The 14,424-nt window shown below is 43.0% G+C and overlaps 1 protein-coding gene across 1 annotated transcript in view; it reads right to left on the bottom strand.

Annotated features, from left to right (window-relative positions):
* Positions 1-9,085, bottom strand: part of LOC125485497 — a 12,498-nt gene extending 3,413 nt beyond the window's left edge. The window contains exons 1-3 of the mRNA XM_048608531.1: positions 8,777-9,085; positions 2,295-2,393; positions 2,024-2,106 (exon numbers count right to left, since the gene is read on the bottom strand). Coding sequence (XP_048464488.1) covers positions 2,024-2,106; positions 2,295-2,393; positions 8,777-9,070 — 476 coding nt within the window. The 5' untranslated portion in view covers positions 9,071-9,085. The remainder of the gene's footprint in view (positions 1-2,023; positions 2,107-2,294; positions 2,394-8,776) is intronic.
* Positions 9,086-14,424: the final 5,339 nt, after the last annotated feature.

Below are 14,424 nucleotides of genomic sequence, written 5' to 3'. Positions count from 1 at the left end.
TCAGTTTACCTGGACCATCTCTAATACCTCTCTCTCCTTCCTGGACCTCTCTGTCTCCATCTCGGGCAACCACCTAGAAACCGATATTCATTTCAAGCCCCCCGACTCCCACAGCTACCTAGAATACTCCTCCTCCCACCCACCTTCCTGCAAAAATGCCATCCCCAATTCCCAATTCCTTCGCCTCCGCCGGATCTGCTCCCAGGACGAGGCATTCCACTCCCGTACATCTCGGTTGTCCTCGTTTTTCAAGGACCGTGACTTCCCCCCCTCAGTGGTCGAGAACGCCCTCAACCGTGTCTCCCACATTTCCCGCAACTCATCCCTCACACCCCGTCTACGAAATAAGAACCAAAAAAGAATCCCCCTCGTCCTCGCGCACCACCCCACCAACCCCCGGATCCAACGCATCATCCTCCGACACTTCCGTCATCTGCAATCCGACCCCACCACCAAAGACCTCTTTACCTCCCCACCCTTATCTGCTTTCCGGAGGGACCACTCTCTCCGTGACTCCCTTGTCCGCTCCACACTCCCCTCCAGCCCCACCACACCTGGCACTTTTCCCTGCAACCGCAGGAAGTGCTACACCTGCCCCCATACCTCCTCCCTCACCCCTATCCCAGGCCCCAAGAAGACTTTCCACATCGAGCAGATGTTCACCTGCACATCTGCCAATGTGGTATACTGCATCCGCTGTACCTGTTGTGGCCTCCTCTACATCGGGGAAACCAAGCGGAGGCTCGGGGACCGCTTTGCAGAACACCTACGCTCGGTTCGCAATAAACAACTACACCGCCCAGTCGCGAACCATTTCAACTCCCCCTCCCATTCCTCAGATGACATGTCCATCCTGGGCCTCCTGCAGTGCCACAACAATGCCACCTGAAGGTTACAGGAACAGCAACTCATATTCCGCTTGGGAACCCTGCAGCCCAATGGTATCAATGTCAATTTCACAAGCTTCAAAATCTCCCCTCCCCCACCGCATCCCAAAACCAGTCCAGCTCGTCCCCGCCTCCCTTACCTGTTCTTCCTCCCACCTATCCCCTCCTCCCACCTCAAGCCGCACCCCCATCTCCTACCGACTAACCTCATCCCGCCCCCTTGACCTGTCCGTCCTCCCTGGACTGACCTATCCCCTCCCTAACTCCCCACCTACACTCACCTTTACTGGCTCCATCCCCGCCTCTTCGACCTGTTTGTTTCCTCTCCACCTATCTTCTCCTCTATCCATCTTCTTTCCGCCTCCCACTCTCTCCCTACTTATTTCAGAACCCCCTTCCTCTCCCCCATTTCTGATGAAGGGTCTAGGTCCGAAACGTCAGCCTTTCTGCTCCTATGATGCTGCTTGGCCTGCTGTGTTCATCCAGCTCTGCACCTTGTTGTCTCGGATTCTCCAGCATCTGCAGTTCCTACTATCTCAGTGTCCTCTTATAGATGTTTTAAACATGTTAAGTTTGCCAGGAGTACTGGTTCCTAAATTGCAGTTTGTTTTTGCTCCCTCAAAAAACTGGCAGGGCTAGTTTTCTTTCTATTTTACCTATGCACATTCACTTTACATTCTATTTAGCTGGAGCTTCATTCAAAAAATACGAGTTAAAATTAAAGATACATATCTCCAACTATGGATTCAGTGTCGTTTTGGCTGTACAGACTTGATGGGCCAAACAGTCTCTCATATACTGTATGATTCTACGTACTTGAAAGTACCTGCAACATTGAACAGCTAGATTTTAAGAACACTACTTGGCACCATACAATCAGACAATAAAATTCAGCTCTAATACAGCAACAATTTAAAAGAGCTCCTGGCACTCCTTGCCCACCTCTTTCCTCCCTACTTCTCATATACCCAGGATGAGAAAACATTTCCTCTCTAAGATGCCCATCAACTAAATCAACCAGAGCTCTTTATTGAAGAATAGAGTTAAACTATATGTTGCCATGCACAATAAGCCATAAGCATTTGCTACACAGCAAATGATTCACTTCTCCTCCACAGGACTCTTAGACCACATACCTTAAAGTGTGAGACAAAGCCAATATACCCAGTATGAAAAAATACATGGACAGCAGCAAGTTGATATATTCTTCAGAAAATATCTGAAAACAGAAAATGCTGCAGTTAGTTTTGCACTTAGTGTGTTGATGTTGGTAAGGGAAAGGATGATGGAAATCAAGGCTAGACAATCCAATTGGAGATATTTTAAGATTCAGCAGTTTTGGGTGGGGAGGTGAAAACTGAACAGGGGAGACTGAAAATTGAGGGACAATATGACAAGTAATCTTACTTTGAAAAATAGATAAAGGCCAAACAGTGTGCAGCTGGCAATGATGGGGAACCTGGCTGCATCTCGACTTGTGATGGTCTCTGGCATATCGGAGGAATTCTGCAATTAAAAAAAAAATGGTAAGGCTCCAAGCATATTGTACAGTTAGTTCAAGGTCAGGTTAAATATTTAATAGATGTTCAGTTCAGACTTTATTTTTATAAGTATTGTAACTAAAGGCAAATTAAGCTGAAGCAAAACACATTTTCCCTCATCACCAAAATATGTTTCACTTTTATCTTGATAGGGCTTAGAACAACAGCATCCATTTATGGAAAACATTTAATTCCAGCTAAGCAAATAATCTCAAACCCACTGTGTTTACAACATGGAAAAAGAGAGCAAGGAAAAATAAAATTGCCAGATATCATTCATTCCAAAGCTGTATTATATATAACATCAAGTCTTTCACAACTAGATAATGATCGAGGAATTTGTTTGCTACCTTAGTCTTCAGAGAAATGCTCCAAATTAAATGAATATAGTTACCAGCAGGGACAAAGGTCTGACCATTTTTCCAGTCACTGTCTTTTCTACTTCTAGAAGTATATTTACATTGTTCCCATAGTATCATTGCAGATGGAACTATCATGTCAAGTTTATCTGAAATAATTACTCAAAGAGGACTTGAGATACTACAACCTTGCCATTGCTCACATTTTGCCAAGTACATCGAGCAAATTCAAGATGTCTAGTTTGGTAAAAAACAAAAAGAACTGCGGATACTGTAAATCAGGAACAAAAACAGAAGTTGCTGGAAAAGCTCAGCAGGTCTGGCAGCATCTGAATAAAATAAAATTACAGTCAACATTTCAGGTCCGGTGACACTTCCTCAGAACTTCTAGTCTGGTGGTTGTTGTGGCAACAAGCTATATGAGGCACACCTAAACTGGAAAAAAGATACAGAATAAGGAACTTGTCAAAATTATTTCAAAACTGAACATATGGAAGACAATTTCACTACACTTAATTTAGTTATCCTTTTCCATTCAAAATCTGTCAACTTGGAACATACCCAACAACTAAGCACCCACAGTCTGTTAGAAATAGAGAATTTCAAAATTTAGCAACAGTGAAGAAATGCATTGTCATCTCAATCTCAAATAGAGGTAGTCTTATCCCAATATTACTGTATTCGGCAATGTCACGATCTAAACAGTGAAAGTGATCATTTATTTCAATGATATCACTTCTGAAATCCAGAGCAAACAGATCTATTTGACTTAAATTTCTGCTCAGAGAGCAATGTGTAGTTAACCATATTGTCGCTCACAGATGGAAATCTGGTGTACTTATTAGGTCTGGTGTGTAATTTGAAATTCACACATGGTCTTCTCAAATATATCTAACAAATCATTCAAATGCAACAAAAACTACAAACAAAGTCTAAAAATAGAAAATATTACCTGGCACTGATAATAACAAAGTCGCACACCCACCTGCAAATTCCTTAACATCCAAGGACGCGCCAAAATTAGGAGAACAGGCCAATCACAAAGGGCAACTCAACAACCCTACAGACCGAGCCTTGAAAGACAATGCTACCTTTCACCTGTAGCCAATAGTTAGATAAATAACATATGAAAAATGTACTGGAGCTCAGTCTCACCATACAACTCATTGCAGATGCATCAACTTCCCTGAAAAAATAAAATCCCATCCGCACACCGAGGACACAATCCATTGTGTTGCGTGGTATTTGTCTTGCATTAAATGGGTTGGATTCAAAACAGATCCAGCAGCTCAATAAATACTGAATACATATGATGTGCAGGGAGCTACGAGCAGTGGAACTGTATTTAACACAATCAACTTCATGGCAAGGTTAATCTTTCATTCTACTGTTATTAATAAACTAGGGGATCAATTATGTATTGATGAAGTGTGTAGGAGAGAATGCCAACAGCAGCATCACACATATCTGAAAAACAGGTACCAGCCTGCTGAATCAAAAACGCTGCACTAAATGCACAAAAGCAAGAGAAACAGTCCAACAACCAACCAGATTAGGACGCCACAATCCTGCCAAATAGTTGTGAATGCAGGATGACAATTAAATAACGAACCTGATGCAGCTCTTGGACTATCCCTATCCTCAATGCTAGCATTGCCACCAGATCAGTTAAAAGGAAAATGCTTAAGTATTTACAACCATCATCTTCAGGCAGACATGCTAAGTGGATGATTCTAAATAGTCTCCTCTTGTGATTACAGAAGCCAGATGACACCAGCCAGCTCGATCCACAGGAGATCAAGAAATGGTTAGGTACACTGGAAATAGCAAAGATGATGCGCTCTGACCACAGCTGGGCGCATTACTGATGACTTGTGCTCCCCAATTAGCTATACATCTAACCAAGTTATTCCAGTATAGCTACAACATTGGTATCAAACAGACAATGCAGAAAATGACTTAGGATCGTCCTGCACACAAAATGCAGGACAAATCCAATCCATCCCATTACTGTCCCATCAGTCTGCTCTCAATCATCAGCAAAGTGATGAGTATGGTTCCCACAGTTATATCAAGAGAGTCACTTAACAATAACCAATGCACCAAAACTCCATTTGGGTTCTTCCAGGGCCAATCACCATCAGGCCTTATTACAAAGAGTTGAATTCTACAGGAATGGCAACAGTAATTGCCTTTGACATCGAGGGACAATTTAACTAAGTGTAGCATCAAGACCCTTAGTGATGGGTGGCACAGTCACTCAGTGGTTAGCACTGCTGCTTCACAGCGTCAGGGACCTGGGTCCAATACCACCCTCGGGTGAGTGTCTGCGTGGAATTTGCATATTCTCCCTCTGTCTGCGTGGGAGTTCCGGTTTCCTCCCACATTCCATCGGTGTGCAGGTTAGGTGGACTGGCCATGGTAAATTGCCCGTAGTGTTCAGGGATATGCAGGCTAGGCGGATGACCCATGAGAAATGCAGGGTTACAGGGACAGGGTAGGGGGTGGGTCTAGGTGGGATACTCGTTGGAGGGTTGGTGTAGACTCAATGGCCTGTTTCCACACTGTAGGGATTCTATTATGATTCTGCGAAAATCAAAATTTACAGGATAAAAAAAACTTTTCTGGTTAGGAGAAAGATAACGTAGGAGACCAGTTATCTTCAACTCAGAACTTCACTACAGAAGTTCCTCAGGCAGCTCTAGGTCTAACCATCTACAGTGACGTCAATGATGATCTTTCCTCCATTATAAAATGTCAGAAGAAAGGACATTCGATTCCAGCATCATTTGCAGTTCTTGAGATAGTGAAGCAACCAGCAGGCGTACACAGCGAGATCTTGACGATATCCAGATTTGGACTGATAACTCGCAGGAAATATTTACACTATGTATGTGCCAGACTGAGACCATCACCAAGAAGCAGTCTACCACCTTCTCTTAACATTGAACAGTCTTCCAGTGGTCAACTCCTCCGCTAATGGGACTGGGAACAGCCATATAAATTCTGTGGCTACAAAGAGTAGGTCCAAGGTTGGGAATTCTTTGGAGAGTAACTTCCGACTCTCCATAGTGCATGCCCTCCATCTACAAAGCACAAGTTAGGAATTCAACAGAATACTCCACTTCCCTGGATGAATGCAGCTCAAACATCTAAAAGCTTGAAACCATCCACAACAGAGCAGTCCGCTTCATCAGCATCTCATCCACCAACTACTACACGCAAGTAGTATTGCGGACAATGCTCCTCCGACACAGTTATTCCAAACCCACAACCTGTGTCACCTGGATGAACAAGGGCAGCAGATGCACAAGAATATCTCCACTTGCAAGTTCCATCCAGGCCACAAACCATCATAACTTGGAACTTTTTTTCCTCTGTTCCTTCGTTGTCACAGGATCAAAATCCACAAATTCCCATCCTATTAACACCATGTATCTACATCAGGACCACAGAGAAAAACTTGCACCTTTGGATCAGCATCCCCACACAAATTACAAACTTCAGTAATGGAAGAGAGACAGCTAAAGAGGACATGAAAAAAGTGTCAAACGTCAGGGTAATACACCTTGCAGCTACACTTTTATGAAAAGATAATTGATTAAAGAGAGGAGATGAGGACACCTCTTTTTATGCAGCAAGTTATGATCAGGAATACACTGTGTCAAACTCTAGTGGTAGTAGATTTAATAGTGAATTCCAAAGGGAATCAGACATATTTTCAGAGCTGTAAATTTGCAGAGCTATGGAGAGAGAACAGGAGAGGAGGACTAATTGAGCTGCTTTACAATAATTCCTTTGAACTCCATATCAGAACAAACCTCAAAATGTATCTCCTTAAAATCTAACGGTAAATGTGCCAATTCTGAGAATAATCCAATCATGCTTAATAAGTTAGCATCTCACCTGATGCCATCTATTTGATTTATTAATTATATCCTCAACTTTATAATTGAGCAGTATATCCATTTCCCAAGATGGATAATACAATAAAAGACATGGTAAGACGTACTGTTTAAAGACAGGAGAGATGAAGTAGAGCAAGAATGAGAACAATATAGGAGGCATCAAACCTGAACCAGCTCATCCCTCATTCCCACCCTTACCCCAGCATCTCTGAAATGCTTCCTCTTGCAATTTGTTTTTGAAAACTAAAGCAGAATTTGTTCCTACCACACATTAGACACTACATTTTGAAATCAATCACCCAACATGTTGAAACCTTTCCTCATGTAATTTCCATTTCTTTTGCAACCACTTCATTTGTACCTTCCAATCTTTCATACATTGAAAGTCTCTCAATTTAATCTAAACTTTGGTCAATTTTAAACACATCCATTGAATCTGCTTCCAAGCCGTCTCTGCTCCAGGAAGAGTAAATAATCTCAGTTTTTCTAGTTTATCCAACTGAAATTTCTGGAATTATTTGAGCAAATCCCTTCTGCACACTCTCCAAAGTATTGCCCTGAATGAGACAACAATTTTGCTAGGGCCAAACTAGCAATTTAGGAAGTTCTGAAGAATAGTCACTGGATCTGAAACTTTACCTATGCTTTCTTTCCACAGATGCTGCCAGACCTGTGGAGTTTTTCCAGCAATTTTTGCTTTTGTTAGCAACTTATAAAGATTCACTAGAACTTCAAATCCCTATGCATGGCATGCAGGATCCCGTATGTTTTATTGATGACTGCAACAGTCACTATACTTTGGATTGCTGTAAACATGTGCTTGGAAAGCTACCATAAAAATAGTCATGATCTTTCGACTGTTGTTCACCTGTCCTATCGTCTTACTATCAAAGATACACAGAATCAAAAGAAAAGTTAAAACAGACAGCGAGGACATTTGAGCTGGTTAGGGTTATGCTGGTTCTCTGCAAGAGCAAATCACTTGTTCCACTCCCCCACCTTATTTCCATCATCCCACAACTGTTTCTTCTTTTGAAAGCTTTGCTTGAATCTGCCTTCACCACACCCTCACTCAGTGCATTCCATATCATAACCACTCACCAGATAAGTAAAAAAAAATCTCTTTGTCATTGTTACTTGTTAGCAAATCTTCTTAAATCCGTGTCCTCCAGTTCATAACCTTTTTGTCAACAGGAATAGTTTCACCCTAATCTATTCTGACTTGACCCTTCACAATTCTCAACATGTCTAACATGTCTCATCACATTCTTCTCTTCTTAGAGAGCAGCCCCCGCTTCTCCAATCTATCCTCATGATTGGAAGGTTCTTAACCAGGTTGCTTCCCTTCAACTCTTTCCCATACCCTCTCTAATACCTTCCTAAATATAAAATAAGTATATGATTATACAACACATATACATGCAATTTAAACAGAAACAAAGACATAGGTAACTTGCAACAGATCAAAGGCTACACTTCAGCAGTACATCCTATGTTTGTGAACAGCACAACAAAACTGCCAAGTTCTTTTTCCCAGCTGCTTTCTTAAGCTGTTGTGTCAACACCCTAGAAGTATAACTAAAAATACAAACATACAGATGTCAAAATAAAAGACTACGTAGATGAAATTGATTTGAAGAGAAGCATATAAGGCAACCTAAGTCCGGCAGCATCAGTGAAAAGAAAATAACAGTTAACGTTTCGCTATAACACTGTGTGGAGCTGGAAGAACGCAGGAGGCCAGGCAGGAAAGTTGACGTTTCGAGTCCAGTGACCCTTCTTCAGTCACTGGACTCGAAAAGTTAACTCTAACTTCTCTCTTCACAGATGGCGCCAGACCAACAGTGCTTCTCCAGCAACGTGTGTGTTTGTTTGCTTAAGATCTCCAGCATCTCGCTCTTTGTTTTATTGTAAGCATAGTGTCGCTCAGCTTTTTTTTGGGGTGGTGGGAGAAACGGGAGGAAACTTCAACCATCTGCCACTTGCTTCTGTACGGACTACAGGAAAGGAACGTGCATCGGCGGAGCCGGTTGTCTCTGCCTTCCTGCTGAGCCACAGCCATTCCTACCCCCAGTAATTACCTTAGACTTGGCACAGCTGACAGAGCGCAGGGCCCCGAAGAAGATGGGCAGCAGCGCCATCAACACCAGGCTTCCGTAGGCCACGGCCGAACCTTCCGGAGTCGCCACGAACCGGCCGGTGGCGTTAGCGGCGATGGCTTCGGTGTCGTTGAGGGTCGCATTGTCGACGGCCAGCGGGCTCTCAATCTCCGCCATGTTCCCTCCCCGAGCAGAGCCTGAAAAAAGGCCACGTTTCCTTAACGGCCGGCGGCGGACGTGACGTCGCGCAGGGGAACCGGAAGGCGTCGTCGTCATAGCAACTGGCCATGAGAAGACCACAAGGTAAAAGAGGGCGGGAGGAGGCCGCTCAGCCCATTGAGCGTCCTTCTGTAAGAAGTGGGGACGGGAGGAGGCCGCTCAGCCCCTCGAGCCTGCCCCCGTAGGAGGCAGGAGGAGGCCGCTCAGCCCCTCGAGCCTGCCTCTTTAGGATATGGGGGGGGAGGTGCTGGAGGAGGCCGCTCAGCCCCTCGAGCTTGTTCCTTCAGTTAGTTCTGCTATAGCGGTGTTCCGGCAACAAGAATTGGCTATAACATGACTGATGAGTAGGGGAGTGCTATTTCTAAAACGCAAACTCGTGTTGGCTATAACGTGATTCCGTCGGTGTGCGGAGGAGTACATGTTGACATCATGTGATCGTTTCACGGGCTTTGTCCTAAATAAGTGCAGTGTTAGCGCCAAAAGTGTCTCTCTGCTGGCATCATGTGATCATTTTGCAGATGTTGTGAAGTGCTTTCTGTGAGAGGTACAGTACTTTTTCACGTTTTTATTGCAAATTCTGCTGTGTTACCCACTAAAATGCGAGGACAAAGTGACAAGAATGTTAGGAAGAAGTGGCCTGGTGATAAAATTGTGGGTGGTGAGTGCAAAAGAAAGGCTATAACACTGGAAGAGAAGCTAGACGTTATAAAGTGTTTTCAGCATAATGAAGGAACCCGTGAGATATAGTTCGCATTACAGGAATAAAGGAGCCTACCTTATGCACCATCAGAGACAATGCAGAAAAGAATAAAGCAAGCTGTATTGCTGGAACAAGTCTGAGTGCTAGCAAATCTGAGAGGTCACGGACAAAGGAACTTGAGGAGATGGAGCGGTTTTTAAGTGTGTGGATAGAAGATCAAACGAAAAAGTGACCTGGGACCACGTTTCTCACCATATAAGAGAAAGCCTTATCAATTTTAGAAGATCTAACAAAAAAGTTCAAAATCCTGCAGATGTGCCTGCCTTTAGTGCTTGCAGTGGCTGGTTTTGAGATGTTTTTCATAATGTAAAATTATGTGGCGAAGCTGCCAGTGCAGATGAGGAGCATGTGATGGCTTTTCTTCCTGTAGTAAAAATATTAATTGACGAAGATGGCTGCAACTTGGATCAAATTTTCAATTTGAATGAGACAGGTTTTGAAGAGCTGCTTGAATCCCACTGTGAAGACCTCTCTGCAGCTGATCTATGACAACTTGTCGCTGAGGGGGAAGTGGAATCTGGAGATGAAGAAGTAGTCCAGGATGCAGCAGCACAAGAGCTTTCCACTTCTTCTGTTTTGTCTTCTATCCTGAGAGAAATTGAGAAGCAGTTGCATCCCTTGTAGGACTTCAATTACAAGGCTGAAAGCAGCAGGGTAGCAGTTTGTGGAATAAGATCTTATTTGGCACCCTATGAACAGCTTCATAAAAGAAGAAAAAGGACAAAGCAGCAAAAACTGGATGTCTTCTTTAACCCAACCCCCAAGAAACAGTCAGAAAACAAGAACCACATCCATTCCACTTCTGGATTGGCTTTTTTTTTGCCCTAACCCTGCAACCACAACTGCACTTGAAGGTGATGATGACAACGCTCAGCTCCTGCATTAACAACAGAGCAGCCTCAAAATCTCCTCACCCATCAAATCATCTTGACAATTTTTGAAGATAAGGCGTTAAATTTACTCTTATTTCATTATTAGATATGAATTAAACGTTTGTTCAAACTGTGCTATCCTTTTGTGTTGGCTTTTGTGTGATTTTGAGTGTTTTTTTTTGGTGGTTTGCCCCTAACTCCACTTTTCCCATAGGCTCTGTTATTTCTATAGCAAGGCCTATGGGACACAACTATTGCATTATAGCAGAACTGACTGTATAGGAGATAGGGACAGAAGCAGGCCACTCAGCTCCTCAAGCTTGTTCCTATATGATTATAGGGACAGAGGCCATCCAGCCCTTCCAGCATGTTTCTATAATATATGGAGACAGAAGAAGGCCATTCAGCCCCCTCAAACCAGCTCCTGTAAGACAAAAGGTTATGAAGAAAGGAGGCAGTCGTTCAACCCTGTGAGCCTGTTCCTATCTGATGTAGGGAGAGGAGGAGGACATTCATCCCCTCGAGCCTGCTCTACCATAAGAGAAAGGAACAGAGGTCGGTCATTCAGCCCCTCAATCTTGCTCCTATAAAATTGTAAGAAAGGGGCAGAAATCATTCATTCAGGTCCTTGAGCCTGTTTCACCATAACAAATAGGAACTGAAGTAGGTAGTTCAGCCCCCTCGAGCCTGCTCTGTGATAATAAATAGGAACAGGAGTAGGTTTACCAGCATCCCATGTCTGCTCAGTCATTCACTGTTAGCGTGGCTGATCGTCCCACTCAATAACCTGTTCCTGCTTTACCCCCATATCCTTTGATGCCTTCAGTCCCAAGTGCTAAATCCAATTCTATATTGTGCAGAATTGACGGAAGAACCGCTTAGGATCTCAAGGTAGGAAGACTTAACATCCAGATCCTCCTCAAAGTCTCTGTCATCTATTTCCTATCAGTGGAACTTCTACTTAGTTGCTAACATACAATAGAGTATACCCAGTTCAAGACAAGAGCCTCTTCTTATTAGACAGCCAAGTGATTTTCCTACACAACACCAGAATATGTGATCCTGTAGATCTCAATCTAAAAGAGGATTGTGTCAGCAAAGCTATCCATGATGATCAACAGTGCAAACAGTGTATAACATAGTGGTCAGACATAATAACAACTGTAGATGCTGGAGTCTGACATAACACCGTGTGGAGCTGGAGGAACACAGCAGATCAGTATCTGAGGAGCAGGAAAGTTGATGTTTTGGGTCAAGTGTGTGAAGAAGATTGCTCACAAAACATGGTGAGCAACAGTGCAGATTTTATTTAACTGCCTCATGCCATATGCCGACAGCAGTAGAGGCCTGACAAGTCATTTTTAAGTGTCCTGCTCATGCAGACAGTCAGCTGCAGAAAGAGCTGAACACTCAACAGTCTTACAGAAACAAACCTGATGGCAATATTCAACAAGGTAGTATCTACAGTCAGTAGTAATACAATTTCCAGTCTGGTAAGACGGACTGCAGCAAGTGAATTAGAAACACTTGGAGCCAGAGTATTCGTGTCCATGGCATTTACAGATTATAAAGGATGCTGATGCTTTGTAGGAGCAATCTGAAGTTGGCGTTCAGCTGGAGAGTGGATGGGCGTTGGAGCTCTTTCGATAAAGTTCAAATCCCTGAAGAATAAGGTAAAACTTTTTAAAAACTGGTATAAAATTCAAAGAAGATTCTTTGGACTTGAAGCATTAACATTTTGCTCTCCACAGATACTGCCAGACCTGCTGAGTTTCCCCAGCATTTTATGTTTTTATATGAGCCCAGTATTACAGGCTAGGTCAGCTGGAATGTACCTACAGGTTGGACCAATTATCACTGTCAAAGCAGCACTATGAAGCGCACCTCAAGTAAGGATAGTCAGTGGCCACCAAAGTAATTCAAGACGTTCACAGACCTGGACACATCACAAAGCCAAAATTGTCATATTAAAGGGGTATATTCAAAATCTAAGCAAACAAGGTCTAACAGAAGGTGAAAGTTAGGAGATCCATTATTAAAACTTCAGTGAAGGTGGAAAGAATTTATTTTTATTCATTCACAGGATGTGGGAGTGCCAACTCCGCAAACATATCTTTTTTATTCATTCACAGAATGTTTGTGTCATAGAGATGTACAGCATGGAAACAGACCCTTTGATCCAAGATATCCATGCCAACCAGATATCCTAAGCTAATCTAGTCCCATTTGCCAGCATTTGGCCCATATTCCTCTAAACCATATCCCTCTAATCCCATCTAAATCATTCCATACATGCATGACCCTCTGCGTGAATAAGTTGCCCTTAGGTCCTTTTTAAATCTTTCCTCTGTTACCTTAAACCCATGTCCTCTAGTTTTTGACTCCCCCACCCCAGAGAAAAGACCTTGTCCACTTACCCTAACCATGCCCCTCATGATTTTATAAATTTCTATAAGGTCACCCCTCAGCCATCGACGCCTCAGGAAAAATAGCCCCAGCCTATTTGGCCTGTCCCTGTAGCTTAAACCCTCCAACTGTGGCAATATCCTTTTAAATCTTTTCTGAACCCTTCCAAGTTTCAGAACATCCTTTCTACAGCAGTGTGACCAGAACTGAACACAGTATTCCAAAAGTTGCCTAACTAATGTCCTGTACAGCCACAGCATAACCTCCCAATTCCTATACTCGATGCACTGTCCAATAAAGGCAAGCATACCAAATACCTTCACTATCCTATATACCTGTGACACTCCACTTTCAAGGAACTTTGAATTTGCACGTCAAAGTTTCTTTGTTCAGCAACACTTCCCAGTTCTTACCATTAAGTGTATAAATCCTGCCCTGATTTGCCTTTCCAAAATGCAGCACCTCACATTTATCTAAATTAAACACTATCTGCCACTCATTGGCCCATTTGATCAAGATCCCATTGTACTATGAGGTAATCTTCTTTGTTGTCCACCACACCTCCAATTTTGTTGTCATCTGCAAACTTACTAACCATACCTCCTATGTTGACATCCAAATCATTTATATAAATAACAAAAAGCAGTGGACCCAACACAGATTCTTGTGGCACACTGCTGGTCACAGACTTCCAGTCCGAAAAAGAAACACTGGCTCAGCCAGTATTTATTGCCCATCCCTAGGTGCTAAGAAGGCAGTTAAGAGTCAACCATGTTGCTGTGGGTCTGGACTTACATGTAGGTCAAATTAGATAAGAACAGCAGATCTTTGTCTCTTTAGGACATGAATGAACCAGATGGGTTTTTCACCAACAATCATTTCTCACTGGAGTAGTTGGTGAATTCAATAAAATCTTGAAGTTAATTTGATGGGGTAGCAGTAATGTAATTGGACTTGGCCCAGGCTAATGTTCTGAGGGTGCGGGTTCAAATCCCACCTTGTCAGCTGGCAGAATTTGAATTTAAATAAAAAATCTGGAATATGAAACTGTAGTGATTAGAACAAAGTCAGCCGGGTGGACTTCATAAAATATGTGTTCCCTGATCAGGGCTGTTAACCTGGTATCCTGACTGATGTAAACAGGAGTTCTGGGTTCTGTTCACTCTAGGAGCTGGCTCTGAGCTAGCTGGGTCGGTGTCATGTACTATGCACATATAAATAAAGGATGACTTGGTGATGCAAAACTGGCTTTCATGGAGTTATTTCAGAAGTTAATCTAAGTGATGATAACAGTGACAACTTTCACGGATAGTTATAAAAACAGAAAGAACTGCAGATGCTGTAAATCCGGAACAAAAACAAAGCTGCTGGAA

The sequence above is a fragment of the Rhincodon typus genome, chromosome 19 (assembly GCF_021869965.1).
Source record: "Rhincodon typus isolate 14 chromosome 19, sRhiTyp1.1, whole genome shotgun sequence".
Taxonomy (NCBI): domain Eukaryota; kingdom Metazoa; phylum Chordata; class Chondrichthyes; order Orectolobiformes; family Rhincodontidae; genus Rhincodon; species Rhincodon typus.
This window is presented reverse-complemented; position numbering and strand designations above follow the sequence as displayed.